The sequence below is a fragment of the Elaeis guineensis genome, chromosome 2, assembly GCF_000442705.2.
Source record: "Elaeis guineensis isolate ETL-2024a chromosome 2, EG11, whole genome shotgun sequence".
In the NCBI taxonomy this organism is placed as follows: domain Eukaryota; kingdom Viridiplantae; phylum Streptophyta; class Magnoliopsida; order Arecales; family Arecaceae; genus Elaeis; species Elaeis guineensis.
In genome coordinates this window covers 84,163,668-84,191,386 of record NC_025994.2, presented here as the reverse complement: position 1 = coordinate 84,191,386, position 27,719 = coordinate 84,163,668, and the positions used below count along the sequence as shown (strand labels likewise).

General features: G+C 39.5%; 2 protein-coding genes and 1 pseudogene across 3 annotated transcripts; all 3 read left to right on the top strand.

Moving 5' to 3' along the window:
- Window positions 1–4,736: 4,736 nt before the first annotated feature.
- On the top strand, window positions 4,737–8,848 carry LOC105055675 (large ribosomal subunit protein uL4). Its single transcript, XM_010937597.4, has 2 exons — window positions 4,737–5,917; window positions 8,526–8,848. The coding sequence occupies exons 1-2, from the start codon at window positions 4,805–4,807 to the stop codon at window positions 8,637–8,639; spliced, it is 1,227 nt and encodes a 408-aa protein (XP_010935899.1). The 5' UTR covers window positions 4,737–4,804; the 3' UTR covers window positions 8,640–8,848.
- A 2,661-nt stretch (window positions 8,849–11,509) lies between these two features.
- On the top strand, window positions 11,510–21,194 carry LOC105055668 (uncharacterized; annotated as a pseudogene).
- A 664-nt stretch (window positions 21,195–21,858) lies between these two features.
- Window positions 21,859–27,525, top strand: LOC105055623 (uncharacterized). 2 transcript variants are annotated; one of them, XM_010937536.4, is made up of 4 exons: window positions 21,859–22,941; window positions 23,651–23,786; window positions 23,928–24,355; window positions 26,476–27,525. In XM_010937536.4, exons 3-4 carry the CDS (start codon window positions 23,954–23,956, stop codon window positions 27,268–27,270), a joined length of 1,197 nt encoding a protein of 398 aa, XP_010935838.1. In that variant the 5' UTR covers window positions 21,859–22,941; window positions 23,651–23,786; window positions 23,928–23,953; the 3' UTR covers window positions 27,271–27,525. The 2 variants fall into 2 exon arrangements, with proteins under 2 accessions (XP_010935838.1, XP_010935830.1); XM_010937528.4 differs by having other exon boundaries at window positions 21,862–22,941; window positions 23,710–23,786.
- The last annotated feature ends 194 nt before the right edge of the window (window positions 27,526–27,719 follow it).

The following is a 27,719-nucleotide window of genomic DNA, read 5'->3' as shown; positions in this document are numbered from 1 at the left end:
GTTTCTCGCCGCCGTACGAACCGAGAAGAGAGAGAGAGGCTAGGGCGCTGTGAGAGAAGGAGCAGGAGGCTCCTAGACAGCGGTCGCCAGGCTCTTCAGGGGTTCAGGGGGGTCTCCAAGAGAGAGAGAGCTTTTGTGAGGGGAACTTTATGTGAGAGAGAATTGGGTGTACAAGGGTTGAGGGTGAGGTCTCATCTTGTAAAATTTTCTTTTCATAGTGAAGTTTGCATGCCCCGTGGAGGCGAGCACTTTTGTGGCTGATCCACGTATTTTGATTGTTTTTCCTTTTGTTTTGTTTCTTCTTTCTTCCTGCTGCATCGCGTGGTACTGAAAGGATCTTGAGAGGTGGTGTCCTGGCCAGACATCCACCCAACAAGTGGTATCAGAGCAAGGCAGTACAAGGACGCAGATTGCAGTGGTGGTGAGCAAGATTGAAGATGGAGAAAATGGAAACAATCAAGATGGAGATCAACAAGTTCGATGGTAAGAGCAATTTCTCCTTGTGGCAGGCAAGGGTGAAGGACGTTCTCATCCAACAGGGGTTGATCGATGCTCTCTTGTGCGATGAGAAGCCGACCACCATGGAGGTGCGGGATTGGAAACGGCTACAGATGCAGGCGGTGAGTACCATCCGTATGTACCTAGCGGATGAGGTGGTGATCCATGTGCTGAGCGAGACTTCCCCGACGGTGCTGTGGTCGAAACTCGAGGAGTTGTACATGGCGAAATCTCTCACCAACACTCTTTTCCTCTGGAGGCAGTTTTACCAACTGCAGATGTCTGAGGGATAGAGCGTGCAGGAGCATCTGAGCCACTTCCAGAAGATCCTCACCGACCTTCTCAGCGTTGGCGAGAATGTTGAGGAGAAGACCAGGGCGCTGGTTTTGCTGGCGTCTCTTCCCCCTTCGTACGAGTCCTTGGTGACTGCTCTTCTAGTGGGGAAGAGCACTATCAAGATGGACGAGGTCACCGCGGTGATACTTCAGAATGAGGTTCTCAGGAGGGAGAACCCAGCTTCGAGCTCAGGTGGCAGTAGCTCAGCTTTGGTGGCTTCTGGAGGAGCAGGAGGCGATAGACGGAGCGACAGGAGATCGCAACGAGGGCGGTCTAAGTCTAGGAGGGACTTGAGCAAAACCAGGTGTTACCGGTGTGAGGAGTTGGGGCATCTAGCTAGAGATTGCCCCCAACTGAAAAATCGGACGGTGGCTGCTGTAGCGACGGCCGGCAGTGATTCAGATGGAGATGTCCTGGAGATATCTGACGAGGTATCTACTTCTTCCCAGCAGTGGATATTATATTCTGCATGCCTCTATCATGTGTGTTGCAGAGAGGAGCAGTTTGGCTCCCTGGAGAACAGTGAGAGCATTGTATATCTGCCGGATGGATCGAGCTGTGCGATCAGAGGCATTGGGACGGTCAGTTGGAGGACACATGACGGTGCAGTGAGGAGATTGGGGGAGGTCCGATACATACCCAATTTCAGGCGGAATCTTATCTCACTTAGCAGATTGGATTCGAGAGGCTACAGGATGGTAGCTGGTGGAGGAATCCTGAAGGTGCTACGCGGCGATAGGATTGTGCTGGAGGGGAAGAAGGGGAGCAGAGGACATTATTACCTGGCAGGGAGCCCAGTGCGAGGTGGAGCATCGGGAGTCAGGTGGAGCCCAGAACGAAGTGGAGCTCCAGGAGGCGGATCGGGCACGAGACAGGAGACTCGGGAGGACGAGAGGCGACGTCGCAAGGTAAGATTCTTATTGCCACAGGATGATGCCCCGAGCAGGTCTCAGGTCAGGAGGAGCACAGCATACGATGGAGATGGGATCGAGCAGCCTGGCTCGACTCCCATGTTTGCCCATCCATGATCAGCAGGCGATTGCCCCAAGACATGGGTCGAGGAGATCTAGAAGCTCTCAGAGTTTGGAGGAGGCCGAATATCGAGTCGAGGTGGAGATTGTTAGGATTTGACGTCTCGAGATTCAGCCCACATTGAGCCCACAGTGAGGTTCACGGCGAAAAACAGAGTCCAACGAGACCAAGATCACCTGAAACGAAGCTCGGATGGAGGAGATACGAGCTTTTGAAGTCGGCATGATAATCGAGGCGGCGGAGGACCGCCGGCGACCGGCGGCGGGCGGCAGCGGTGCGGCCGCAGGCGGTGGCGCGCGGGACGCGCGTCCCAGGCCCGCGTGGGATGCGGGACCCAGGCCCGCGCGGGACGCGCGACCCAGGCCCAGGCCCGCGCTGGACGCGCGACCCAGCGGCCTGCTGGCCCCTTGCCCCGGTCCACCGTGGACCGGGTGGTCCACGGAGCGGTCTGTGGACCGCGTGGGCGTTTCCCACGCGTTTCTCGCGATCCACGGCACTATTTCGTGGACCGGAGCGCGATCCGACGGCCCAGGAGGCTCCCGATCTTGATCCGACGGTCCAGGGGGTTTTTTGGCTTTATTTAGGACTCCTAATCACTCTCTAATTAAGTTTTAACCTATGTTTAAGCCTTTAAAAGGCCCTGAGAACGAACAGAAGAAGGGTGGTTCGGTTTCTCGCCACCATACGAACCGAGAAGAGAGAGAGAGGCTAGGGCGCTGTGAGAGAAGGAGCAGGAGGCTCCTGGACAGCGGTCGCCAGGCTCTTCAGGGGTTCAGGGGGGTCTCCAAGAGAGAGAGAGCTTTTGTGAGGGGAACTTTATGTGAGAGAGAATTGGGTGTACAAGGGTTGAGGGTGAGGTCTCCTCTTGTAAAATTTTCTTTTCATAGTGAAGTTTGCATTCCCCGTGGAGGTAAGTCCTTTTGTGGCTGATCCACGTATTTTTATTATTTTTTCTTTTGTTTTGTTTCTTCTTTCTTCCTGCTGCATCGCGTGGTACTGAAAGGATCTTGGGAGGTGGTGTCCTGGCCAGACATCCACCCAACATTTTTAACCATGAAATAGTAATTACACCGGTATGGTTGTTGCTTTATTCTAATATGTATATATATATATATATATATATATATATATATATATATATATATATATATATATATGAAATTCTCCATGGATGTCCATACATGGTGTGTGTTGGAGATCTACTGTCCATCAGTACGGAATCATCTCCTCCACCCAATCGTCCCGCAAAAGGCACCTCACGTGGGAGAGGAGGAACTCGTACTAATAAGCAGTAGGATCTCTTGCTTGTTTCCAGTATGGGACTTTCGGGCTCGAAGCCTCTGATGTCCATCCTACAACAGTCCCCCCCAAGCAAGGGAGCGTACTGCTACAGGTAAGGGACGGATTTCCACAGACGGCGCCAATGTTGGAGATCTACTGCCCATCAGTACGGAACCATCTCCTCCATCCAATCGTGAAGTATTGTCCGCTTTGAAACAGCACGTGTCCGCTATAGGGAACCACAACGCTGCCCCTCACGGTTTTGCCCTGCAAAAGGTGCCTCACGTGGGAGAGAGGAAACTCGTACTAATAAACAGTAGGATCTCTTGCTTGTTTCCGGTATGGAACTTTCGGGCTCGAAGCCCCCGATGTCCATCCCACAACAGTGTGTATGCTACTTGGTATATGTTTTTGGCTCTACTAGTATTTCTTCTTTCAATTTTCTAAATGCCACAGCAGCCAGCTCTATTGATGTTTTTTAAGAGGATGGCTTATGGTCAAGGAAGCATCAAATTGTGGTTGCTTGATTTTATATGTGTTTACAGCTTTAAGAAATAAATAAATTATTGATGTTAATTTTTTTTTTGATCCTATCTAAAAATTAGAGTGAGTATGTATTTAATCTTATATCAGATATAAATTAAATAAATATTTGACATATAACTATATATATATATATATATATATATATATAGAGAGAGAGAGAGAGAGAGAGAGAGAGAGAGAGAGAGATTCAATGAATCCGAACAATGTGCAGTAGCTTATTTTTTTGGTTGAAATTCTGAATTATTTATAACCCATGCACACTAATGGATACTTCCAAATGATAAACAAAAATAATAAGTAATTACATTGAATTCAAAATACTATGAAGAAAATTGAATATCAATTAACTAGATTGATACCTACCCTTGCCCTACTTTTGGTTGGACCCAATTTTAGTTGGACTTCCTCCTATATTACTTCTCAAATATAAAGAAAAATCAGTAGATCCTTCCAGAAAATCTATGATGTACCATTCAAATTCAAGATTCAGATTGTCGAGCATGATCTGTATTATGAAAAGGCCTAAGAATCAAAATCTATATGATGATCTAACCTAATCATTATTTAGGTCTCTAATCAGGATTTGAGAGAATTTTTGCAGTCAAGTTCGTCGATGACAAAATGGACCAACCCTGGTTGTCGATAGGCCAAGAATGCTTGCCCCATCCAAGTTAATGCATAATTGTGCCCTCAGCCTGCCCATTTTGAGGACCAGCAAATCTAACCATTGATATTCTGAATCTAATCTATGACCAACAAATCACAGATCCATTCTAATCAGCAACTCTAACCATTGATATTCTGAATCTAATCTACGACCAACAAATCACAGATCCATTCTAATCATGTCCTCAAACCGACGATCACATGTACGGTGGGAACATTTTATGCTAACCAAACACTGTAGCCCAACCTAAACCTTAAGAAATGCTACAGCTCCACGTCCGTACGCAATTGTGTGATATACAGTAGACGGTCCAGATCAAATCGCTTTACGCCCTTTCACTATAAGCATTCTCAAGGCCCCCCACCTGGTCGCCTCTCCCTCCTTCCAAAACCCTAGCCCCACGCCATCGAACCCTAACCCTAACTCCCCCCCCCACCCGCCGCGATGGCCGCCGCCGTCGCCGCCGTCCGCCCCCTCGTTACCGTCCAGCCCCTTGAGGGAGACATGGCCACCGACGGATCCAACTCCGTCCCCCTTCCCGACGTCCTCAAGGCCTTGATCCGCCCCGACGTCGTCCGTTTCGTCCACGCCAACCTCTCCAAGAACCGCCGCCAGCCCTACGCCGTTTCCAAGCGCGCCGGCCACCAGACCTCCGCGGAGTCTTGGGGCACCGGTCGCGCCGTCTCCCGTATCCCCCGCGTCCCCGGTGGTGGCACCCACCGCGCCGGCCAGGGAGCGTTCGGCAACATGGTCCGCGGTGGCCGGATGTTCGCGCCCACCAAGATCTGGCGCCGCTGGCACCGCCGCGTCAATGTCAACCAGCGTCGCTTCGCCGTAGTCTCCGCCCTCGCCGCCTCCGCCGTCCCCTCCCTCGTCATGGCCCGAGGCCACCGCGTCGAGTCCGTCCCTGAGCTCCCCCTCGTCATTTCCGACTCCGCTGAGGCCGTTGAGAAGACCTCCTCCGCCATCAAGATCCTGAAGCAGATCGGTGCCTACCCCGACGCCGAGAAGGCCAAGGACTCCCATCAGATCCGCTCTGGCAAGGGCAAGATGCGCAACCGCCGCTATGTCTCTCGCAAGGGCCCCCTCATTGTGTACGGTACTGAGGGATCCAAGATCGTGAAGGCCTTCCGCAACATCCCGGGCGTCGACGTTGCCAACGTCGAGCGCCTCAACCTTCTCAAGCTCGCCCCCGGTGGACACCTTGGTAGGTTCATCATCTGGACCAAGTCCGCCTTCGAGAAGCTGGACTCAGTGTTCGGGACATTCGAGAAGCCTTCTGAGAAGAAGAAGGGCTACGTGCTGCCGAGGTCCAAGATGATAAATGCCGATCTGTCCAGGATCATCAATTCCGACGAGGTGCAGTCGGTGGTGAGGCCGATCAAGAAGGAGGTCAAGCGCCGCTCGCTGAAAAAGAACCCGCTTAAGAATCTCAACACTCTGCTGAAGCTGAACCCTTACGCTAAGACTGCCAGGAGGATGGCTCTTCTTGCTGAGGCACGGCATGTTAAGGCCAAGAAGGAGAAGCTCGACAAGAAGAGGACCCAACTCTCCAAGGTATATATCTCTAGTGGTATTTCGATTGCTTGTGACATGATGGCAACACCCCGATTACGTTTCTTTTGTATTATGATTTAATACTGTAATGTTTGTTATGCTACTGTATAGTTAACATAAGGATATATGCGTTTATGATCTCATTAGGTGGCTACTAACAATTTAGTGATCCCAAGATTCTTTTCCTTTTTTTAATATTTTTTTAATATTTTATATTTTTTATTTTTATGGAGCTTTAAAGTGTTTTCTTTATTTCTTTCTATGTTTCTCTGTCACCATGATTTGGGGTTAAACTTGTATAATATTGAACTTATTATGCATTTTTTCTAGATGTCATCTTTTGCAACAAAACCTACCTGTTGTTCCAGATGTCTGTGTCGTAATGTGACAATGTGCGTATGGATGCCTATATCTCTGGTGAATAAAACAAATAGCAAAATGCTGATGACACTGTAGAAAAAATTTGTATTAATGCATATATTAGTATGTTGGGTGTTATTTTAGAATATTTGGCTTGTAGTTGTGCCATATATGTCATTGCATCACAACCATGTAGTATTGTGTTGGCATAGGGTTGCTCAATATCATGAGGGCCTGATGATTTTTAGTTAATAATGTTCCAATTTTATCAGGTGTTCTGATTACCTTAGTTACTAAGGTTAGGATTCTGACATGGCAGCTGTTTGTTTAGATTTTGTGACAAGTGTTCTCCAAATATATAATTAACTTAGGAGATATCATTTTAGAGGTTGAGTTTGAGTCAAGAATTCAGGATTTGTTCATAAAATGTTTTAATCTTTTGGTGATCATACCCGGATGCTTAAATTTGAACCATAAGAAAGTTACTGGGCCTATTGGCTGCGGTCAGAATGTTTACAGGGAATGATGAACATGCATAGAATATTTTATTTTTTATTTTTTTATTTTTTTTGTTTTTGGATTATATGTGTAACCATGCTAAAATGCTGTTAAAAGTGAGGTGCACTGCTGATAGTTTGATTCTCTTGGGATGTTAGACTCTAACTAGATCTTGCAAAGCACTGGTGTCGTGTCAGAGGAAATTGTTTTGGTCTTGTTTGACATGTTTTATGATTGAATCCTGCCCATTTTAGACTATGTGAATTGTAAATGATATTATTTTTAGTTATGATTAGATAAATATAAATCTAAATATTGCTTGCTGCTTTTTTTTTTTTAATATGACAATCATCTACTTATGAACATATTTTCTTTTTGGCCTTTATTGAAGCAATTTGATCAAACTTGTACAATGTTCAGGTCCTGAGTTGTGAACCATTGTTACTTGGACACTTCAGTTTTTAGAAATTTATGGTTTTGACACTGTTGGATGCTTAGACACTGCAAAATATGGCATGACGTTCTTGGATTCTATATGTAGAACTTGAGTACCTATTTTAAGGATGCATCATTAAATGTGGTGATCAGGTCTCACCAATTTCAAGTACTTAATAATAGATATGCTGAAGTTTTGTGCACTTTGGATGTCACACCTTTTGTTGATGTTTTGAATAGAAATAATAGGTACATTTTTTAATAAATACACCTATAAGTGGTCAAGTGGTGGACATGTTTCTTTAATTATGTATTTTTAAGTAATTTTCTGTGGTATGCTTTCTGGATGCTGGAGAATTTGACATGGCCGGGCACTGGGTGGTTAGTATTTAGGTCATGCTAGAAATAAGTTAAATTTTGCTGAAATCATTTTTCATAGGAAAGGATTGCAGCAAGCATTACATGCATGTGATGTCGGAAGGTGTTAGTAAAATGTCTTGTTGCTTCGAATCATAACTGGTAGAAAGATGCATGGTTGTCTGGAGACAATCCATTGCGAATCAGTTTGCACTGGTTTCTTCCTTATTACAAGGACTCAATGTGTACTTACCGTAATGTTTCCTACATGATCTCCATTTTAGGAGTGAAATATGTTTCCAGCATGTTTCATAGAGCGAATGATAAGTTTTGCACAAAATATTTCTTAAGCTATGGTTGAAAAACTCATTGCATGGTTTATGGTGTTATTCTGTCATCATGTTTATGGTTGGTTAGACTAACCTTCTAGCCTCATGTAAATATGTTCTATTTTTTTCTTTTTTAATTACTTGTTGATAGAGATGAGAACAAGGAAATGAGGCATGCCCAAAAATAAAAAAACCTCACTCTGAGCCCAACACCAAAACAATTTTTTCCCCCTTACTGATATGCTATGTATCCAATTATCCATTTAGTTTGATATTTTTGTCTACATATACTGCAATAGTTTTTTTGTCTCTACACATGTAAGTGTATTTTCTTAGTCTAGTGTTTCTTAAACCTTGTTTGGTTCTACTTTGTGGCTGCGAGATGGCTGGGTGTGTCCAGATTGTCTAGTGCGGGAGCAGTCTTATGGAGCTATTGATAGGCTTCTGTAAACTAACAGTGTGTGTTAATTTAAGTCCTTTGAAAAATCTGATGTTTGTTGCAGTGTTGTCACAAAGTGCAGGTTCTGATGATCTTCTTGTTAAGATTCAATTTTATTAATTTATTGGTGTAAGCTGGTAGTTTCCAGTCCAATAGAATGTGGTATGATGTGTCCATTTGGTTTGTGCAGGAAGAAGCTTCTGCAATCAAGGCTGCTGGGAGGGCGTGGTACAAGACTATGATTTCAGACAGTGATTATACTGAATTTGAGAACTTTTCAAAGTGGCTAGGTGTTACGCAGTGAGCAATGCTGGTAGTACAAGGTTTTTAGTTCAACTTTGTTGGAAATTTCCATTGGATTTTGTTTTCTGTTTTTAATTTGTGTTTTGCATTTGAGTACAAGGTGGTTTGCTAAGGAACTACTAAGACTTGTGGGTGAGATCTCATTACCTAGCCCTATTTGCTGGACAGTAAGGTTGGGGACCTTAAATTCAATCGAATGCGTTGGAGCTATCTCTTTTTTTTTTTTTTTTTTTTCCAGTCTCTTCTCACGTTTTTCAATTTCTAATAGATGTCCTGTTAAGGATTCATGGTTTTTGATATGTAAACATGGCTGCATGAATTTTTTTTTTAAAAAAGAACAGAAAAAACGTGGCTGTAGATTAGATATTCTCAGATTCATGAATACTCTTCTGTTTATGTTTGCCATATATTTGATGCGCTTGTAGAGCACCCTGCCATTTTCCCGTGATTTTTTAAGGTAAAATCTCCTTTTCATATTTGCCTGAGTTATACTCGTTTGTTTTCTGCTGGTTTTGATAAACCTCCCCTTATCAACTCCTTGTGCTAAGTGTTAGCTATCTTCTGTTATTTCATGAATTCAGTGGATTTGCCTCTTACCATTCCTAGATTTGAAGGTAAATGTACGTCTAACCGCAAATTATATAGCATTCATTTCTCTTGATAGTTTATTCTCCTCTCCGTGGCAAAGATTATTAGATATGAAGCCTTTTGCAGTTTCAGGCCAAAAAAAAAGGATTATTCGGTGTGGCCTAAATGGCATTACAGATATTTTAAGGCTGAGAAGTGAATTTTTCTAATCCATAGCCATTCACATGGAGCCTAGACTAGTTTATTTGATTGGCGTTAGGTTAATCTATTGCCTTCGTGGGTATTCTTTTCTCAAAGTTTTTTCGTTACAGTCTCTTGTTTATATTGTTTCAAGATTTTTGATGTCTTCTCCTGTTTTCTATCGAAATTGGGTCGTCATCTTTTCAAATCTTGAATCCTTCAAATTCATTGCTCTTTTATTGCTCCTTCGGATCTGCCATATTTATGCAGTTTTATTTTGTATCTTTAGAAACAACATAGTGATTTGTTGGGTCCTTGATGTGACAAAGCAGTAGCAGTTTCTTCAGTTGGCCATTGGTATGACTTTAAAACTTGTGCCAGTAGCAGGTTCATATATTTGACTGTCAAGGCGGTTTTTTTTGCTGGGGATTGAGCAATTGATCACTTTGTGTTACCTTGCTAAATCTTATGCAGGGATCATATGTCGAATTTAAACTTTACATTTTTCTTGCCAAGTATAATTTCAGGGAATAGAAAGAAGTAACCTATAGTCGGGTAAAGTTAGTAATGTGGTCCATAATAAATGATGTACCTAGGGAGATTCATAGGCATAGATATGCATATTGTGCGTTGAGAGTTTCAAGCTAGGAGTAATGTTAAAAGCTCACGCCCCTTCCCCTCCTAGCCTGTAATTTCTAAAAAACTGTGCTGCTTAAATTTAATGTCTTTTTCCATCGTTCTATAACAACATGCATTCGGGCTATGTGCATATGTGAATTTACATATTGACAAATCTTAGGCAGTATTTCTAAATAAGTGGAACATCTTCCCTGATGTGATTTTGAGTCATTGGGCCTTGATTTAAGTATTTGAGTAAAATTGATTAGCTTGGCATGTTGTGATTGAAAAAATTGAATGGGTGTAATAACCATAAAGAGCTCATAATTCACTTGAGATATAGCATAAGGATCTCATCCATGTGATTGCTTAGGGCAGTTCAAGGCAAAAAAAGTTAAACATTGCTAGGACATTATCTTAAAAACATGTCTAGAGTCTACCCCATTATCCGCATTATCCATCTTCTCTCTCTCTTTCCACAGCGTATGGTCAAGTGGTTTGATTGAAAGTGGGAGGGATTCTGCCGTTTATGATCTAGGGCATTAAGATAAAATGGATAATAATATATAATTTTTGTTTATCTAGAATAAGTTTATGTACCCTTATTAAAAATAAAAAAAAAAATCTATACGGTCACAAAAAATATTTTAATAAACAAGTGGATGGCTGATGTTTAATAAGACATGGAGATCCAAATCGATCCACTGACCAAGCATTCCTAATGAAATTATGAAACACTAATCTGACCAAGCACGTTAAGTGAACAAAAATGATATGGGGTGGACATCATACAAAAAAATATGGAGCAAGTTATCGGTTTTATCATATTTTCTTTAATATCTATTTAAAATATATATATATATATATATATATATATATATATATATATATATATATATATATATATATATATATATATATATATATATAAGTCAAATATATTTTCGGCTAGTAGAGTTGTCGGTCTCATGATTAAAAAAAAATATATTATTTTTTTTCTTCTTTGTTTTTAAAATATACATTTTATTGGTATATGCTAAATATATATCAATCAAATTAATTATCAAATAATTTAATATATATTTTTGAGTAAATCAATACATAATTTATAAAATATAAAATTCACTGATACACAATATATGGAGGTCTTTGAGTTATGCCATCCTAATCAATAGTACTCCGATGAAGTTCTTTCACTCGATGGATGGTTTTCATCAAAGGTATCCTCACTCGTCCTACCATTTATTTTATGTACTAATGCTTTTTCTCGTACTCTTTTAATGGCAGGGGGCTGAGCTGGAATCCTATTGGCTTACCTCTGGGATTTAGTCGCTCTCACACCTCCTTTTTGTAGATAATTGCTTGCTCATTGGTTAGACATGCATCCAAAATGCAAGGTGCTTTATGTCTATTGTTGAGACCTACTATCGGATTTTTGATCCGCTCGTGAATCTATAGAAGTCCATTGTCACCTTCAACCCTAAGATGAAGGCTCAGATGAAGCAAGTGATTCAGGACAGACTAGGGATCTTTGAGCAAACCGAGACTTTGACTTATCTGGGGATCCCTATCATGGGGTGGAAACTTTGGAGGGCTGATGTTAGGCCAATGAAGCAGTGGATTCGGGATCGCCTCAAGAGCTGGCAAGCCAATATCTTCTCCATGAACGGGATGACTACTCTCGTGAGATCAGTTCTGAGTTCCATTTCGATCTATCTCTTGACAAATACTGTTGTGCTGTGCTTTTGTCTCAAGATCTAGAGCAGCAATTCCACAATTTTCTCTAGGGCTCTAGATAAGGCACATGGGCTTCACCTACTTTAGTGGAAAGTGATCTGCTAACCTGTGCAAGATGGGGGTATGGAGATTTAATTCTTATTGGTTAGGAGGGAGGCGGTGATTTTCATACATGCGATGAGATTTCTCACTTAGTTTGATTATTTGTGGAACAAGATGATAAGGACTTGGTATGGGACTTGAAGTCAGGGGTTCGAGATCCGTAATGATCATGGTTGCTCTTTCATTTGGAGAAATATTTATAGCCGCTCCCTATAGTGGTGGCCCAGATCAGATGGTTGATTGATGATGAGATTTTGGTTGTCATGAGTCAAGATGCTTAGATTTTTAGCCTTCCTCTCTCATGATGGCTGACTTACATTAGCATGGAGGTGGACGATGATATGCGGGTCCATGATCTAATCACTGACGATGGTAGGGGTTGGAGGTCTCAAAAGGTTATACGTTTCTTTGGTGGTTAGCTTACTGACAGGATTTTTGCTCTCTTTATCCTTATTTACCAAAGCCATAATTTGAGTGTGTGAGGTTGGTCTTGCTTACTGCTAGGATTTTTGCTATCCTTATCCATGTTCACTAGAGCCCTGATTTAAGGGTGTGGTGCTGGTCTTGGAGCCCCAAGGTCCCTATGAGAGTCTCGTTGTAATGAGCAGACTGGTGTCAGAGAGGAAGATCAAGGCGGCTTAGATCTAGAGTGGCTGTCCATCCCAGGGTTAGACTCTTCTTCTGGAAGGTGCTTGGGACCGGTTGTCAATCCAGATTCTTCTCAGGGACAGAGGCATGGAGCTTCCAGTTACTGCCCGATCTGCATGCTAGAGGAGTCAATAGAGCATGTCCTGCTTTGGTGTTCGAGAGCGTGCTTGATTTGGGGGATGATGGGTGGCCAACCTTAGGGGACAACTAGTAGGTCCGGGGTCCCCTCTTTTTTGGATGCAATCTGTCGGAGTACGTCTGAGGGCTAGCTCTCGGATGATAGGATGGCGTATGTCGTGTATCAGATTTAGCTATCCAAGAATAGTTTGGTCTTCGATGCTAAGGTGATGTCTACACATCGAATGCGGGGGAGAGCCTGTTATCTTGTTGAAGAGTATGATCGTTTTGATGCCGCTCGTCAGTCCTTTATCGTCTCGAATTCTTAAAACTCCTTTGCTGCTCATATAACGACTCAAAGGATTCTTTCAATTTCCTACGAGCCTCCATCCTTAGGATTTGTCTAAATTCAACTTTGATGGCAGTGTTAAAGATGACAAAGGTGGTGCGGGTTATGTCATCTGAGATCTGGATGCCTGGTTACTAGCTATTGGGGGCTCACTCTTTTTTGAGCTATTGGTTCCTAGTGCGGAGCTTCATGCCATCTGGACGGGCATTATCTGCATGTGTAAGAAGCTGCGGATAGTAGGGGTGTGCATTCGATTTTTACGGTTTAAACCGAATCGAAGTTCTAAAATATTAAACTTCTGAATTTATATTTTGTCGAACCAAAAATCAAATCGAAATAGCTTAAAATCAAACAAACCAAACCAAAATAATTTTAGGTCGATTTGATAATTTGGTTTTGAGCTTCTTTATGCTGGGCTTTTGATTTTGATTTAAGTTTATTAAATTTTTTAATAGTTTCATTATTTGAGCTACAGAATTGTATTTAGGCTTAGTCCAGGTGAACCATGATTTAGAAGGGACGTAATAAGTGGTCTGATTCAAAATTAAACTAAATAAGTCATGAAAGATATTTTTTTTTTTTAAAAAAAATCTACTTTGAGATTTTGTCAAAGGTTCTCCGAAACATGAATATCATCTAAAGAAATAACATCAATCTGGCTTACCTAAACGAGGCCTTAAAAAAAATTAAAAAAAATACAAAATCTATACAAATATATTTTCATAATATTAATATTTAAAAATAAACTACTTTAAACTCAAAGTAGAAATCTTCTCTCACAGAGTAGATGCACGGTGGATGGCATGCAATCGAGAATTGATCAAATACAAGGGGTAATGTAGCGTGTTATCTACCATGAGATTTGGCACGGTCTAATTGGACCATCTGATTTAATATTTAGTCCAAATATAAATATTAAATTATAAAAAATAAGATAATTTTAATTTTTGATTAATTAAAATTATCAAATTAAATATCAAAGATCGAATCGATAAAAATATTTCAGTTTAATTTTAAATTAAAATTAAAATTTTCAAAAAAAATTGAACTAAATATCAAAATAATTAACGATTTGATTTAATTTTTGATTAACCGAATCGTTTGCACACCCCCAATAATTAGAGAAGATCTTCGTTAAAGATGATTTTTCTATAACCATTAACTGGATCCATAACAAAGTAAAGCATTTTGATATTCATCTGTTGCTCTGTGATATATGAGAGGCTCCCAGTCATTCCATGCTATTTGACATGTGGCGAATATTATTGTGGATTAGATTACTTTCTTTATGATTAATCATGTTGAAGATTGAATTGTGTCAGGATGATGACCGTTTAGGATTACTGTATGATATTTTATATTATGATTTTTTTGATTATATTCGCACTAGATTAATATGATCCCTCGTTTGTAAAAATTAAAAGAAAAACAAAAAAAACCGTGCTTGCACGTTTCACATTTCATCCAAATCCATGCCTCAAAGCCAAGGAGATCTCAACGCCAAGGAGGCGAGTTGTCAGAACCGTTCACAAATCCGGTCAGAACCGTTCACAAATCCACCCCCAAATCCAACAACCCCGCTGTTTACCCAAAAAAAAAAAAAAATCCCAACACCCCGCCTCCGATTCCGCCACCGCCGCTGAAAGCTCCCGCCTCCCAATCCACGATTCCGCCACCCCCTATCTCTCCGTTTGCCACCGAAACCCCATCACCGAGCCTGCGATCAATCCTGAGCCCGCCTCCATCGAATCCCCAGCCTCGGAGCCTGTCACCGCTGCGGAGGATACTCTGGAAGCTTCAGAACCGGCTGCTGAACCCACCTCCGCGCCGGTGATTGTCACTCCGAAGGCCTCTGAACCTGCGGCATCGGAACCCTTGGCAGCTGCCCCGAAACCCACCACAAAGACCACCGGAGTAGTAAAGGTGGTGAAGAAGAAGATTATCAAGAAAAAAATTCCAAAGGCTTCATCTGCGGCGATAGAGGAGGAGAAAGCCCAAGAAGCAGCAGTAGATTTACCGGCGTCGGCAGCGGAAGAAACCCCTGCCCAGGAGCCTGAGCCCGAAAAGGCTGGCATGAATGAGGATGTTAGCAGCAATGATCGTGCTCAGCAAGAGGATGCAATGGAGACAGATAATCTTGATTCTAGAGAGGAGAACGAGGATGTTTCAGTAGAACAGGACAAGGGATAGGCAGTGGAGGCGGCAACAAGAGCAGCTGCTGGGGATGACGGAGTGGGGATATCGGAGCGGCAAAGGTGGATGAAGACCGAGATCTTCATTGGAGGGCTTGATAGGGATGCGAAGGAGGGAGACATAAGGGAGGTTTTTGGAAAGGTCGGAGAGATTGTGGAGGTCCGGATGATGATGGACGGGAAAATGGGGAAGAACGAAGGGTATTGTTTCTTGAGGTACAAGGAGGCAGCTCAGTCCAAGAAGGCTGCTGCAGAGTTTGCTAAAGTGGAGGTATTTTCAGTGTTCTTTCTTTGCTATGATTTATTTTGCAGACTTAGGTACTTGGAGTGTTCTTACTTTGCTGTGATTTGTATATGCTGAAGTTTTATGAGGAAAGCTTTGGAAAACCACAGAAGTGCTGGCTTGTTGAACAAAAGGAATCAGCAACTATATCAGCACAAAGATAAATTTTGGTGCTGGAGTATTGAAGTGAAATCAGCTTTAGTAAAACCACCCAGGCATATAACATAAGATTTTATGTTTGAAATCATAATGCTTCTCTTCCTAACCTTCCTCTCATGTTTAAGGGATTATATTGTTTATTTCCAAAAAAATCTTTGTTGTATAAAATAACAAGTGGGGCCAATCTCCCGTATATCTTTCTTTTAAATCCAAGAACGTAAGCCTAGTTTGCCCTTGAGGTCCTAGTTCATGGAAGACATGGTTTACATAATAAGGGAGAGAATCCCCCAGACCCTCAAAAGTAAAAGGCTAATCTATAAGGAGATGAGATATTGATTTTGTGTCTGGGCATTGTGGAGGTTTTTTGATGTAATCTCAATGATAGATGAGTTGGCAATTGTAAGAGACCACTTAGAATTTGTACAATATGGATTTCTTTCTGGAATGTTTTGTGATGGATGAAATGACATGATAACTGCAGGATATTTGAAAGAGATCATTAGAAATTGGTATTAGAAATATCGTCTCATCATCTAATAATTTATATCAGGAAAGACCTTAGGCTGGCTTCATGTCTCTGGCCCTAGAATTTGAAGTTGTATGCCTTTTAATCCAGAAACAAAAAAAAGAAAAAGAAAAAGAAAAAAAGAATATGGCACTCTTTGTTCTCCTTTCCCTTGTGTTTCTCAGCCCCACTACCCAGGCATTTTTTTTCCTGAACAGTTTCCTACAACTTTCCTGTCCTTGTTAATTCTTTCAGTTCATTCATGGCTTCTGCAGCATCATGTATATATGGACATTTAAAATGAAGTAAATGGATTCTCAATTTTGTTGTGACACAACCATTTCCTTTTTGGCCGGTAAACTTGTTGATTAAGAATGGAGTGTGGCACACATGGTATTTTCTTGTTTATCTAGCAGATTGTAGTAGCAAGTTGTCCAAGAACCAAGAGGTTGACCATAGAAGGAACTCAATGTGATATATTCATAAGCAACTATTTAAGGAATGATTTTGCCTGATATCAATAAAATTTTCTTTACTTGTATTGGCGCTGAAAGTTCTAAAGAATCTTGATAAAGCATGATCTCAGTACATCTGAACTTTGCTTCCTGACCATTTTCCTAGGCGAATCAAAAGCCACTGTTTCTTCCAACAAGGAAAAGTCGCTCGAGGGTGGTCATACTACTAGTGGTGGGTGTAAGAAATCTTCTACAACTTATGAACTTCTGAAGGTTTTGAGGGAGCAGGCCACTTGGAAACAGGGACGGATGGGTTATGATGGAGGTATGCTTTGTGGTGAATTACTGAGGTACTTGTGTTCCATTTAATGGGGATTTTACTCAATGATCTTCTTATATTAGATGATTCACAGAGCTATTTCAAGTCTACTAATTTCATCCTCCATTTTACTGTGGTTATGATTTGCTTGTTGGTAATCATGTTTATGTCTGGAGTCATTTCATGCTCAATTAGTTTCCACCTGATCTTAATTCTGGTAGTTGGTGCGAAGAAATGTAATAGTGGTAAAGCCAATATAAGAAATTCTACACAACTTTTGCAGATGTGTGGCTTTTTAATGTAGTGAAGGTTGATAACCTTGAATTTCCTTTTAAGTATATATTTTTATCCTTTAGCAATCCCATACAATTATGAGTGGTTTTTGTTGGGAATCTTTCTAGCGTTAAGAGCAAGCCTCAATCTTTTCTCATGCTTCTCAATTTTCATCATTAATGTACACTTGGTACCAACATATCGATCGCAACTAATTTATATTTTTAATATTATCTTGCCTTAGATTCAACCACTTTGTTTTCTTTCCATTTATCATTGGTTATATTTTCTCTATAACTTCATTTCATGCTATTTTTCCTTTTCATAGTTTTAGGTCCACTTTTTGAAAATTATGCTTTCTTTTCCGTTTGTTCAGTGAGCACCTCATTTGTTGGAGGAATTTTGTAGTGCTGAAACTTTAGGGTACTTGAATATGACATGATTGGGTACAACATCACACTTCTGCAATGTGAAATTAGAATGATCTGTTTGTTTGCTTGGGTCCTTGATGCAAACTTTGGAGTGTCTTGTTTCATGAGTTCAAATCTTTAGACAAAAATAGATTCTTAGATTTCTGCATAATTTATTTGTAGTTTTGTTTCTGCTTTTTTAGTCTAATATAAATTTCTGATATAACGAAAGTTCCATTCTCAGTTTGCTGATTCTCCGTAATATTTCTGTATAGAAGTTGTTATATATATTGCCATGCAGTAGGTAACAAAATTTTTGGGAAACAATTAAAAGATATGCTTCTCTTTGATGTGCAGCATGATTCTTTTGACATTTTTGTTGTTATTAAAAAATGTTAATAACTTTTGATAGTTTCAGGCTTTCAGCCTGAGGACACTGACATCATATATCCAAAGATTACAGACAATACGCATCACTTAAATTTTTTTTGTGACATGATATTTTTTTCCTGGTTTATTTTGTTTCCTTTATTTCCTCTTTTTGTCTTCAATGTTTTAAAAGGCAGCTGCAGCATGTGAGCAGTCAGGTGACTGCAGGCGCATATGCATTACATGGGCCACATATGCATGTGCATATGCAATGAATATTTTAGATAGTTAAAAATAAATAATAAATTATATAAAATAACAGCCATAGCAATGTTTTTTTATAAACAATATCAACAGTAATAACAATAACATCTATTAGTGCTTATTACTCGGTACTTGAATCTTAACTAGTAATAATTATATCATAAATAACATATTTTTATTGTTAATTACACATAATTGGGTGGCTTGAAATCCACATCTAACCCAACAATTAGCTTGAACATGCTTATTTGCACAGGCCTCAATGAGGGTGGCAATATATGTGGTTGCATGATGCTAAAGTGCCCACCTATCCGGTCATATAATGATAAGTAGATTGCATATGCAGCCACACAATGCTAATCAAATGTCCATAAAGTGCCAAGCAACCATCTTCCTGGCCTATATGCAACATGGCTGCATACATGGTGTTTGGTGAGGTCAGGAGACGGCACATGCATATGTGACCTTATGCACTGCATTTTAAGAGAGTGATTTACATAACTTTTCTTGATTATTTTTTCGCTGGAATGTTGAAACTTGAACCACAGCTGTTGAAACTGCAGACCTACACAAACCAAAACTTGACAGACCATACTCAGACTGAAACCAAGTTTTTGAACCTTGGCTTTAAGGATGATTAGTTTAATGTCAAAGTAGTTTATATATTCTTTATGTGTCCAACGAAGGCAATTAGTAAATTATCTATAGGTGCTATGCTAGTGGTGAGCGTATTCTCTGAGGTAATATTTGGTTGCTGGATAAGTGGGGGTTAGCAGATGGTCATCCACTTAACCAGTGAGACACTGTCAAAACAATGGGGAATAATTCCAGCTGGTCCACAAACCAAATAGGTGCTTAACCTGGCTAAACTTATTTCACCGTTCTCGGTGAAATAAGTTTAAGCTGTGAAACGCTCTCTTCTCCCCTCTTCCTTTTTCATTTTTTTTCCTGCAACTTAATCCACTAATCCTCAAACTTCAACCAAACAGGGGATATTACTAACCTAGGGATAAATGATTAATGGATGTCTACCTTGAGTAATGTCTACTCGCTGGTTGGCTGTTCGGTATCCAAACACTGCCTCAATGATGAGAATTATGGCTATTCCTATGGAATTAAGGTCAGCCATGTCATTGATAGATCATGCATGTAGTCATAATTACTTTGAATGTGCCAAAACGAGAAAACTGAGGGACAGATAGACCCATTTTATCAAGATATATGAAGTGGCTATTAGGTCTTCCATGAGAAAGTCCATCAATGGCTGCTGGTTGACCAGTTCCTCTAATGCTGGTCAAATGGTGACTTAAAAAGCCTATGTAGTCTGGGGGTTGTTCTATTATACACAACACATCCTCCTTTTGTAATTATCTATGTATGGGGTCTATGGGCAATTTTTGGCACATCCTATTTTCTTTCTTATGGTAGTTATTGCAATGACTCTCTTTTCACTTTGCTGGTAATTTGAACATACACCATGAAGTTTCTAGCAGCCCCATAAACTAGTTTCTTGGAATTCATTTATTTCTTTTGTGTTTATTGTGCCAGGTGCTGCTGTCAAAGACTATCCACATCAGTTATGTGGAGGAAAGCATGCAATTACTGCAATGGTAATTCATGAAGCTGGTAAACCTATGCTTTCTTAAGACATCATCACATCATGCCCTCAAATTTGACTGATGCTGTAGGGTGATGATGCACTGGATTCTGATTTGAAAGGCCATCCTCGTGGCTGTCTTGACGGTTCTTTTCCAATTGCCAGCTCTAGGTCTCTTTTTTTAACTTTATGAAACTTCACATGAAAAATGCAATATGTTGTTTCCCCTTCATTTCTGTCAACAATTCACATTCTTAGTTAATCTTCTATTGTTTTAGCTATGGTGCATTGCCCTATGGCATGGCTGGATTTTGTCTGGCATACTATTAGCACCCTATGGCTGGATATGCAAGTGGTATGCTTTGGATTTACAGTGTTCTTCCTTTTTGTTTTCTTATTTTTGGTATTTTAATATAGTAATCATATATTGTACTTTTGTGGACTATCAGGTTCTCTTTATGGTGCTGCAGATTATCCAAACACCCATCAGGTATTGACCATATAATATTGTAAAGGAAACTTCATTTTGTTTGATTGGTTTTGTTCACAAAAAGAGAGACTAGAAAATCAAGCAAGTTTTACATATTTTACTGCATACATGGTTCTAAGAATTCTCATGATTGTTGGCATCTTTTTTAATCTTTCAATTTTGATGGTGCATGTTGTCCTTTATCTATTTTGATATGATGTGTTTTCCCCCCAGATGAGGCAAGGAATTCCTCCAAATGGAAGCGGCTTGTATTTCAGATGTAAGTTTTAGTTTCACAGCATTGACCCATTTGGATTGGTGTACTCTCTTCATCAATGTTCATCAAATATTTCCTGGATCCTTATCGCACTCATGCTATTTTACTTTCATCTGCAGATTGATTGAAATACTGGAATATATATTGTTCTGTGTGCAACATTACAGTCATCATTTGTGGGTAACCCAATGCAATGCTCCTCAGTGGTAAACATTTATATTTATTTTTGCCGATAGAATGTGAAGTTTCTGGCACAAGCGTTGATCAGCTTAGCCATTTCTCTCTGAAGCTTTTAGGTTGTATTTATTAAAGCAATCAAAATCACTCCAATTCATTAGCACCTTGATTTTAGTGCACGGGTGAAATTGCTTCTACTTTTGTTCCTTATCTTGATGGGATATGGTTAGATATGTTAACCATGCTGAGTTAATATTTGCACGTGTTTCATGCTCTTTGTACTTGTGATAATTCTTGCATAGCCAATGCAGTGAAGAATTACACACTAGGAGGCCAAGACCTGGTATGTTGATTTGTACAATATGATGTGTTGAAGCAAATAGCAGTTGGTTATGCTTGAATTGTGACTGCTAAGCTGATTGGTTTGAATGACTGATAATAAAAGATTTGTAGCACTTCTTAAGCTAACCTAGGTGCAAGATATTAGAATAGATTGCTGTTCTTGAAACTTGTTTGAGGAGAAAAAATTCAGTATTATTTTTATACTATTTGTTTTATGAAATGATTACTTTATCAGGTGTGTTTTTTGTGAAACCAACAACACGGGTTCCATGGTCTCAGCCTGTGATTGAAGCAGGATACAAGAATCTGGTTCATGCAACATTTACTTTTGGCTTCTTGTAGCAGGACATAGATACAAGAACAGAAGCTTATCAGGGTTCATTGCTGTAGGTGTGTGCTTTTTGTGACAGTGAAGTATAATTTGATTACAGGGGAATATTCTCGAAATGTTGGTCCACTGTTCTGTTGTACATGACGGTGAAGGTAAAATCACTTGGGATGCGTTGAAGATTTCCTTGGGAAATCAGTGCACGGGAAATTTTGATCTGAACAACTGTTTCGGAAATTTGATGTGGCTTCTGTTAAGGAGGCAACTTGGAAGAAAAACTAGGACGAACTTTGCTGAGCCCCTCTCCGTGAGAAACATGGAGTATAAATTTGAGGAAAATACTCATGAAACCCTTCAGCGAAATGTGAGAGGCTTGTCTCACCACTTTATGCAAGGTTCCACGGTTAAATTTACCAAAAAAAAAAAAAAAAAAAGGTGGTCAATAAAGCAATTCTTGCAAATGCTACATCGTAAGGCTTGGCTTTATGCGGTAGAAACATCTTTCTCAAGAAAAGGAATAACTTATTCATTAAACTAATATACAATCATTTGTTCATGATTTATGCTAAGTATCTCAGGAACTTGTGATTCCATGTCAGTCACGACTTAATACCTTGATTACTCAAATAGCCATCCACAACATTAATTTATTTCTTTTTGTCCCCACTTGTAGCTGACTTACCTGTTGAACTTTATCAAATGTATACTACAAGCCTACATTAGTACTGGCAAAAAATCAGACGATCATCCATCTTTATTCATAGCTTCCAAATTAGAAGCATGTCTCAATCCACAACCGGTAGAGGTATTGCATATTTTAATACCGAGAAGTTTAGCTTAAAGCATTTTGGGTAGTGAGAGATTTCCTTATATAGATAACGTTTTCCAATGGTTGTATCCGAGGGGTGACATTCCATCAATAGATTTACCAATAATTCAAGTCTTGGTCTTATGCATCCACAGTTATCCCTACACCCTAGGCTGATCTCAATCACTCAAACATCTCCAGTTTTAGATTCCTCTACAGTATTTTTATGTGCACAAGATTTCTCTACAGTTATATAGAGAAATAAATCTGTGTAACGTGATGTTGTTGTTATTATCCACAGTAAAGCCATGGGCCCTACCATTTTATCATGTTTCTTCATTATAATTCCGCTACCCAACAAAACCCCCCGATGTCTCTATCTCTTTCCGTCCCTATTTTTCTGAGGTACATCCCTGGTGATGAAACCAATTTAAAGGCAATTTTTTAATATAAAACTACGTAGGATAAAATTAGTAAAAATAAAGAAGATGACTCTTTTTAGTGATCTAATTGTGATACGATGGATATTTAAAAGCAAAACAAAACAAAAAAAAAAAGGAAAAAAAGGAATTTTCTCTTTTTTTATTTATTTTATTTATTTTTTAAAGTTGTTCTATACCGGCCTATCTCCGGAGCAAACCAGCACGCCGTTTTCCCGTTCTATTGCGGTCCCGTTCCCGAAATTAAGCGTCAGGATTGGCTCCGAACCGCCTCGCCACTCTGCCGATCCTCCCCAGGTCAGTCCCCGATCGGTCTCTTGGATTCTTCCCATGATTTGTTTTTGTTTTCGGCCAATTTGGAATGGCCAAAGATTCAATCTTGTTTGTGTTTTCCGCTTGAAATCGAGCTCTTCTTATTGTTTTTTAGTTCAAATCTTTGATCCTTATCCCGTTGTTTTGGTGGAAAGTCTCTGTCTTTAGGTGTTTCTTGCGGTATTTCGATCAGGCATGTTACTTGATTTGTGATAAAAGAGGCTACGAGCTCCAAAGGATCGTTGTTTTTTTAAGAACAGTTGGGTGGTCCTTATTTGATGGATTGAAGAATTTATTCTTTATTCTTTTTCTTTTTTAAAAAAATTGGATTAGTTTATACTTTGATAGTTTTAACTTTATTACATGGAAATTTGTTGGTGGGCTAAAACCCTTTTTTTTTTTTTTTGTTCATTCGTTTCTAGTTGATGTTTTGGAGAATGGTCTTCCATATTTGCATTATATGGTGTCGTTCTTTCATTTTTACTGCCTCTAGTTCCAAAACATTGTGGCTTTCTGCTTGTTTCTACTTGTTTTGATTTCAGCTATGCATCCCTTTTTGTTTTTTTTTTTTTAAATCTTTGGTTCATTTTGAAGAAGATTCTTCTTGGTTGTGGGGAAAAGGCCTCATAACATCAACTGACTTCCTTGAATTTTGGATTAATAATCAAAATTTTTATCAATTCTATATATTTAGTCTTTAAAACAGAAGGAAACAAAGGGGAAAAGCTGATACATGTACAAACTGTTCATCAGGATGAGAGGAATTTTCTTTGATCACAAGATCTGAAGACCTTGGGTTTATTCTAATGCATGCAGCTGGTTTTCCACAGGTACTAAGTTAAACTATTGTCTTTATTCTGTTGAGTCCATCTTTTGCTGGATCTATGCTTTAGTGGTCCTCGTAACAATTTCAAACACAATTAGTTTCTGCGAAGTCACACTCTTCTTAACAGTTCATGTGGATTATGCAGGGTTAGGTTAAAAGTAGATTATAAACATGAGGTTCAAAGAAGGGAACAAGGTGGAGGTCATGAGAAGAAATGAGGATCACTATGGCTCCTGGTTTCCTGCTAAAATTTTGTCGATCCATGGAGATAATTACAGTGTCAGATTTGAGCTACTTCTGACAGCCAAAGGAAAGCCTGTGGTAGAGAGGGTACGCGAGGAAGATGTTAGGCCCTGTCCACCTCCTGTACATGCAAACGAGAGATGGAATGTTGGTGAGGTGGCTGAAGTGTTTGACCTCCATTCGTGGAGGGTTGGGAAGGTTGCAAAAGTTCTGAACAACAATCATGTCGTCATCAGACTCTTCGGCTCTATCCAGCTTAGAGAATTTCATGTCTCCAGTCTAAGGGTTCGACAAGCTTGGCAGAACAATCAATGGGTTGTGACAGAAAAGGTATAGGACCAATTTTCAGAATTTTTGAAATCTTTTTTTACTAATCTGTTAATCTGTTATCCATTCTAACCTACTTTTTTCCTTGTGATTTTGTGATTGAATATCGTTCTTACATGTTATGATTTATGAGAACTATTTAGGGTAAAAATTGTATTATTTTTAAAATTGATTCCATTTCATAATTTTGTCTTCCATGTAAAGCTGCATCTGCTTCATCGTGTTTTGTGATTGGTTGCTATTATGTGTTGTTTATCCTAAAAGGATGTATTCAAAAGCGTGATTTATGGTGTGTTTCTTCATATTTCATTAACTGTCATGCATTGGAAGGTTTTTTCATTGTGCCCAAAAGCGGGGCACTTTCATGTCTCGCTTTTGCTTTTGTCGTGCATGGTCCTGAATTTATCACAAAAGAGAAGACAGTAGAAGTTGTGCCGCATATTTAGTTCATAATCTTCATCTTTGCTTCACCCATATTGTGTTTATGCACCATTGCTTTTTTGCGTTATAAATATTGGCACTTTTGGCTTTAAATGGAAAATCATAACTATATACCATGCTACATATGGATTGCACTGCGTCTCTACCTTTTTATTTTCTGTAAATTTCTTTTATGCTGTTGTATCATTAATGCACTCTGTTATGGCCATTATGCTACGAACTGAACATGGTATAAATTATGCAACATTTCTTTTTAAGCTTATCAGCTAGCTAGAGCTTAGAAGGCATTGTGCGGTAGGAAGTTCTTTTTCAAGACACAGAGTAACGTACACCTTAAATATCTTAGGCATTTCATATTTGCTATGGCACCTTTATGTATACAGTTTTGCTGACATAATTTGATTACAGCATCTTGAGAGTCCAGTACACAAATTCTAATTAGCTGAACCATGTGCATGCCTTAATTCTGGAGTTCTATTGATGATGTCTTGGTGCACAAATTCTTGTTGCCTAGGACTGCATACAAGAGAGACATTCCATCAAGAAAAAGGAATCAGTCCATAAAATGCAGATGGATATTAGGCAAGAACATATTAGACGGCATAATTAAGAAGCATGCCTGATGCTGAGAGGAGACAAGTCTAAATTTTGCAGCCCAAACTTACGACCTGATTTGAGTTAGATGAGCTCTTGTTTAGCCTATTTTGAACTATTTGCTTTTTATCTGACTTTGACCAGTTGGGATGGGACCCATTCAGTGTAACTGAATCCCACATGGCGAATTAAAAGGTTGTGATAGTGTCATTGAAATCCTAGACTTTACAATTCAAGCCTGGTTTATATTTAAGATTCTTCATGTATCATCTTAGTTAACATACAAAACGTGAATGAAATTTTCTGCATGAAGATTCCAGAATTGCATTCTTCATGAAAGATCAACAACATATACTGACTATCATATGCTTTGATGCCATCTTTGGAATAAAATTTTCTGCTGATTTTAGAAGAAAATAATAATGATGCATGGCAATTCTAAAGGTAATCTAGAAGGAACCATCTCATAACAAAATACAATGCTGAAGCTATTAGTCTACAGCCAGTCTGTGCTTTTCTTGTCATTCTTAGTTTAGTAACTGCAGTTCCCCAATTTTCAACTGAATATATTTTTATTAGTCCTTCTAATACTTCTTATCAAATTCTGTATCATTAGGCAGAAGACATTAGCTGGGTCCTATATAAACTTAAATTATGTACTCCTTGTCTTGTTATGACCATGATTTATTTGATAATTGTTATTCCTAATGATATTTAAAAAATTCTTCAGTCGCTTCTTGCATTTACATTCTGATGGCCGCAAATAAAATTTTAGAATTTCATTTTTTGTGGTAATAATATTCCTTTTGTTTACGTTACTATCTTTAGGATCAATGGATGCATTTCCTTATTTGGTAAATTCAAAAGGAATTTGAATTTGATCTGCTTTTTTTCTGTCTTCCATAATACATCACTCAGGTACTTATTTATCATGAATGAAGATGAGTAATGGAAATTGATATATGAGGATTGTAAGCATGACCTGGAAACAACCAGTCCTTATACTGCTTTCATTGCGCAACTGTTATGCAGAAAGAAATTGTAGTTGGTGTTTTTATGTATCTGGTTAATGGTGTTCTTGCTTTCAGGTCAGTGGAAAAAAGCAAATCACCAGTGGCTACAACCATGCTAACTCCAAATATACCATAGGCTTAGGTTGTGAAGCAAATGGAGGCATGCGGGAAGAAGCTTACACCGGACAAAGATTTGAGGAAGATCATTTTCGCTCATTTTCTCCTGCAAGAACTGCAAAGAAGAATCTGAGTTCCCGCTATACGGTATTACCAGATCCTGTGGTTCAAGGTACAGGAAGGAAAAGGAAAGCAAACCCAAAAGTGGATGGATCTCACCAGCTAACAAATCAAGCGCTGCCTAGAAAGGTAGATGCTGTTCCTTCATCAAAAGATATTATGGATGGGAATTGCCAGCATATATCCAATAAAGACAGAACAATTAAATTTTCTGATATTGGTGTTCAGAAGGCGACGAACAGTCATGCTTTGCATTCATCTTCCATACCACTGCAAATTATTAAAGAGAAAAATGAATGCTCCATTGCTAGTTGTAGTGGTAATAACTTGCCAGAACATATTAATGAGAATACCAGAAAATATACCATAGAAATTCCTGGTAGTTCATTTGATGATGCCATGTCTTCGTGTCCATCCAGAACTGGGAAAAAGAACCACCCTTTTTCTGAAGATGAATTAGCTGCAAACATCCATGAATTAGAGCTGCATGCATATCAATCTACCGTGCAGGCTTTTTATGCTTCAGGTCCTTTAAGTTGGGAGCAGGAATCACTTTTAACAAATCTTCGTCTCTCTCTTCATATTTCAAATGAAGAGCATTTACATCAGTTGAGGCACCTGTTGTCTGCTTAAATTTTTTGATTCCTCCGTAATGATCCTTATCTTTCAACAAGGTCAGGAATTTTAGAAATATCTCTAACCTCTTTGAGGATCATTTCCCAATGTACTTTGTAAATTGTTTTGCTTTGTAGTTAATGTAACATTGGTTATAATGGCTAGAATTTTTGTGAACTAGGAACTTCCTATACTGTATTGTTGTTAGCCTTTTGACATGATGTATCTAAATGTTGCCTAAGTAATTACACTGCTTCTTGCAATCTTTCAGAACTCTGTGCTTCTCCTTGAACTTGATGACTGATTAATTGTAAAACTAAAGCAATTCATCTTATCATTGAAGTACTTTTTCAGTTGATTATGCTAAAGCTGCTTCTGCAAACAAGCTGCTTACAACTCTACCTTGTGACTAAATGCTATCAAATTGAGTGAAGCAGCTGCATTGATGAAAGCTATGCTAATTGAAG

Excerpts from the sequence above, each read along its gene's own strand:
- LOC105055675 (XM_010937597.4), top strand. The coding sequence starts at position 4,805 with ATGGCCGCCGCCGTCGCCGCCGTCCGCCCCCTCGTTACCGTCCAGCCC. Across the intron at positions 5,918-8,525 it reads AGAGGACCCAACTCTCCAAG|GAAGAAGCTTCTGCAATCAA; the intron begins GTATATATCTCT and ends TGGTTTGTGCAG.
- LOC105055623 (XM_010937536.4), top strand. The coding sequence starts at position 23,954 with ATGAGGTTCAAAGAAGGGAACAAGGTGGAGGTCATGAGAAGAAATGAG. Across the intron at positions 24,356-26,475 it reads AATGGGTTGTGACAGAAAAG|GTCAGTGGAAAAAAGCAAAT; the intron begins GTATAGGACCAA and ends TCTTGCTTTCAG.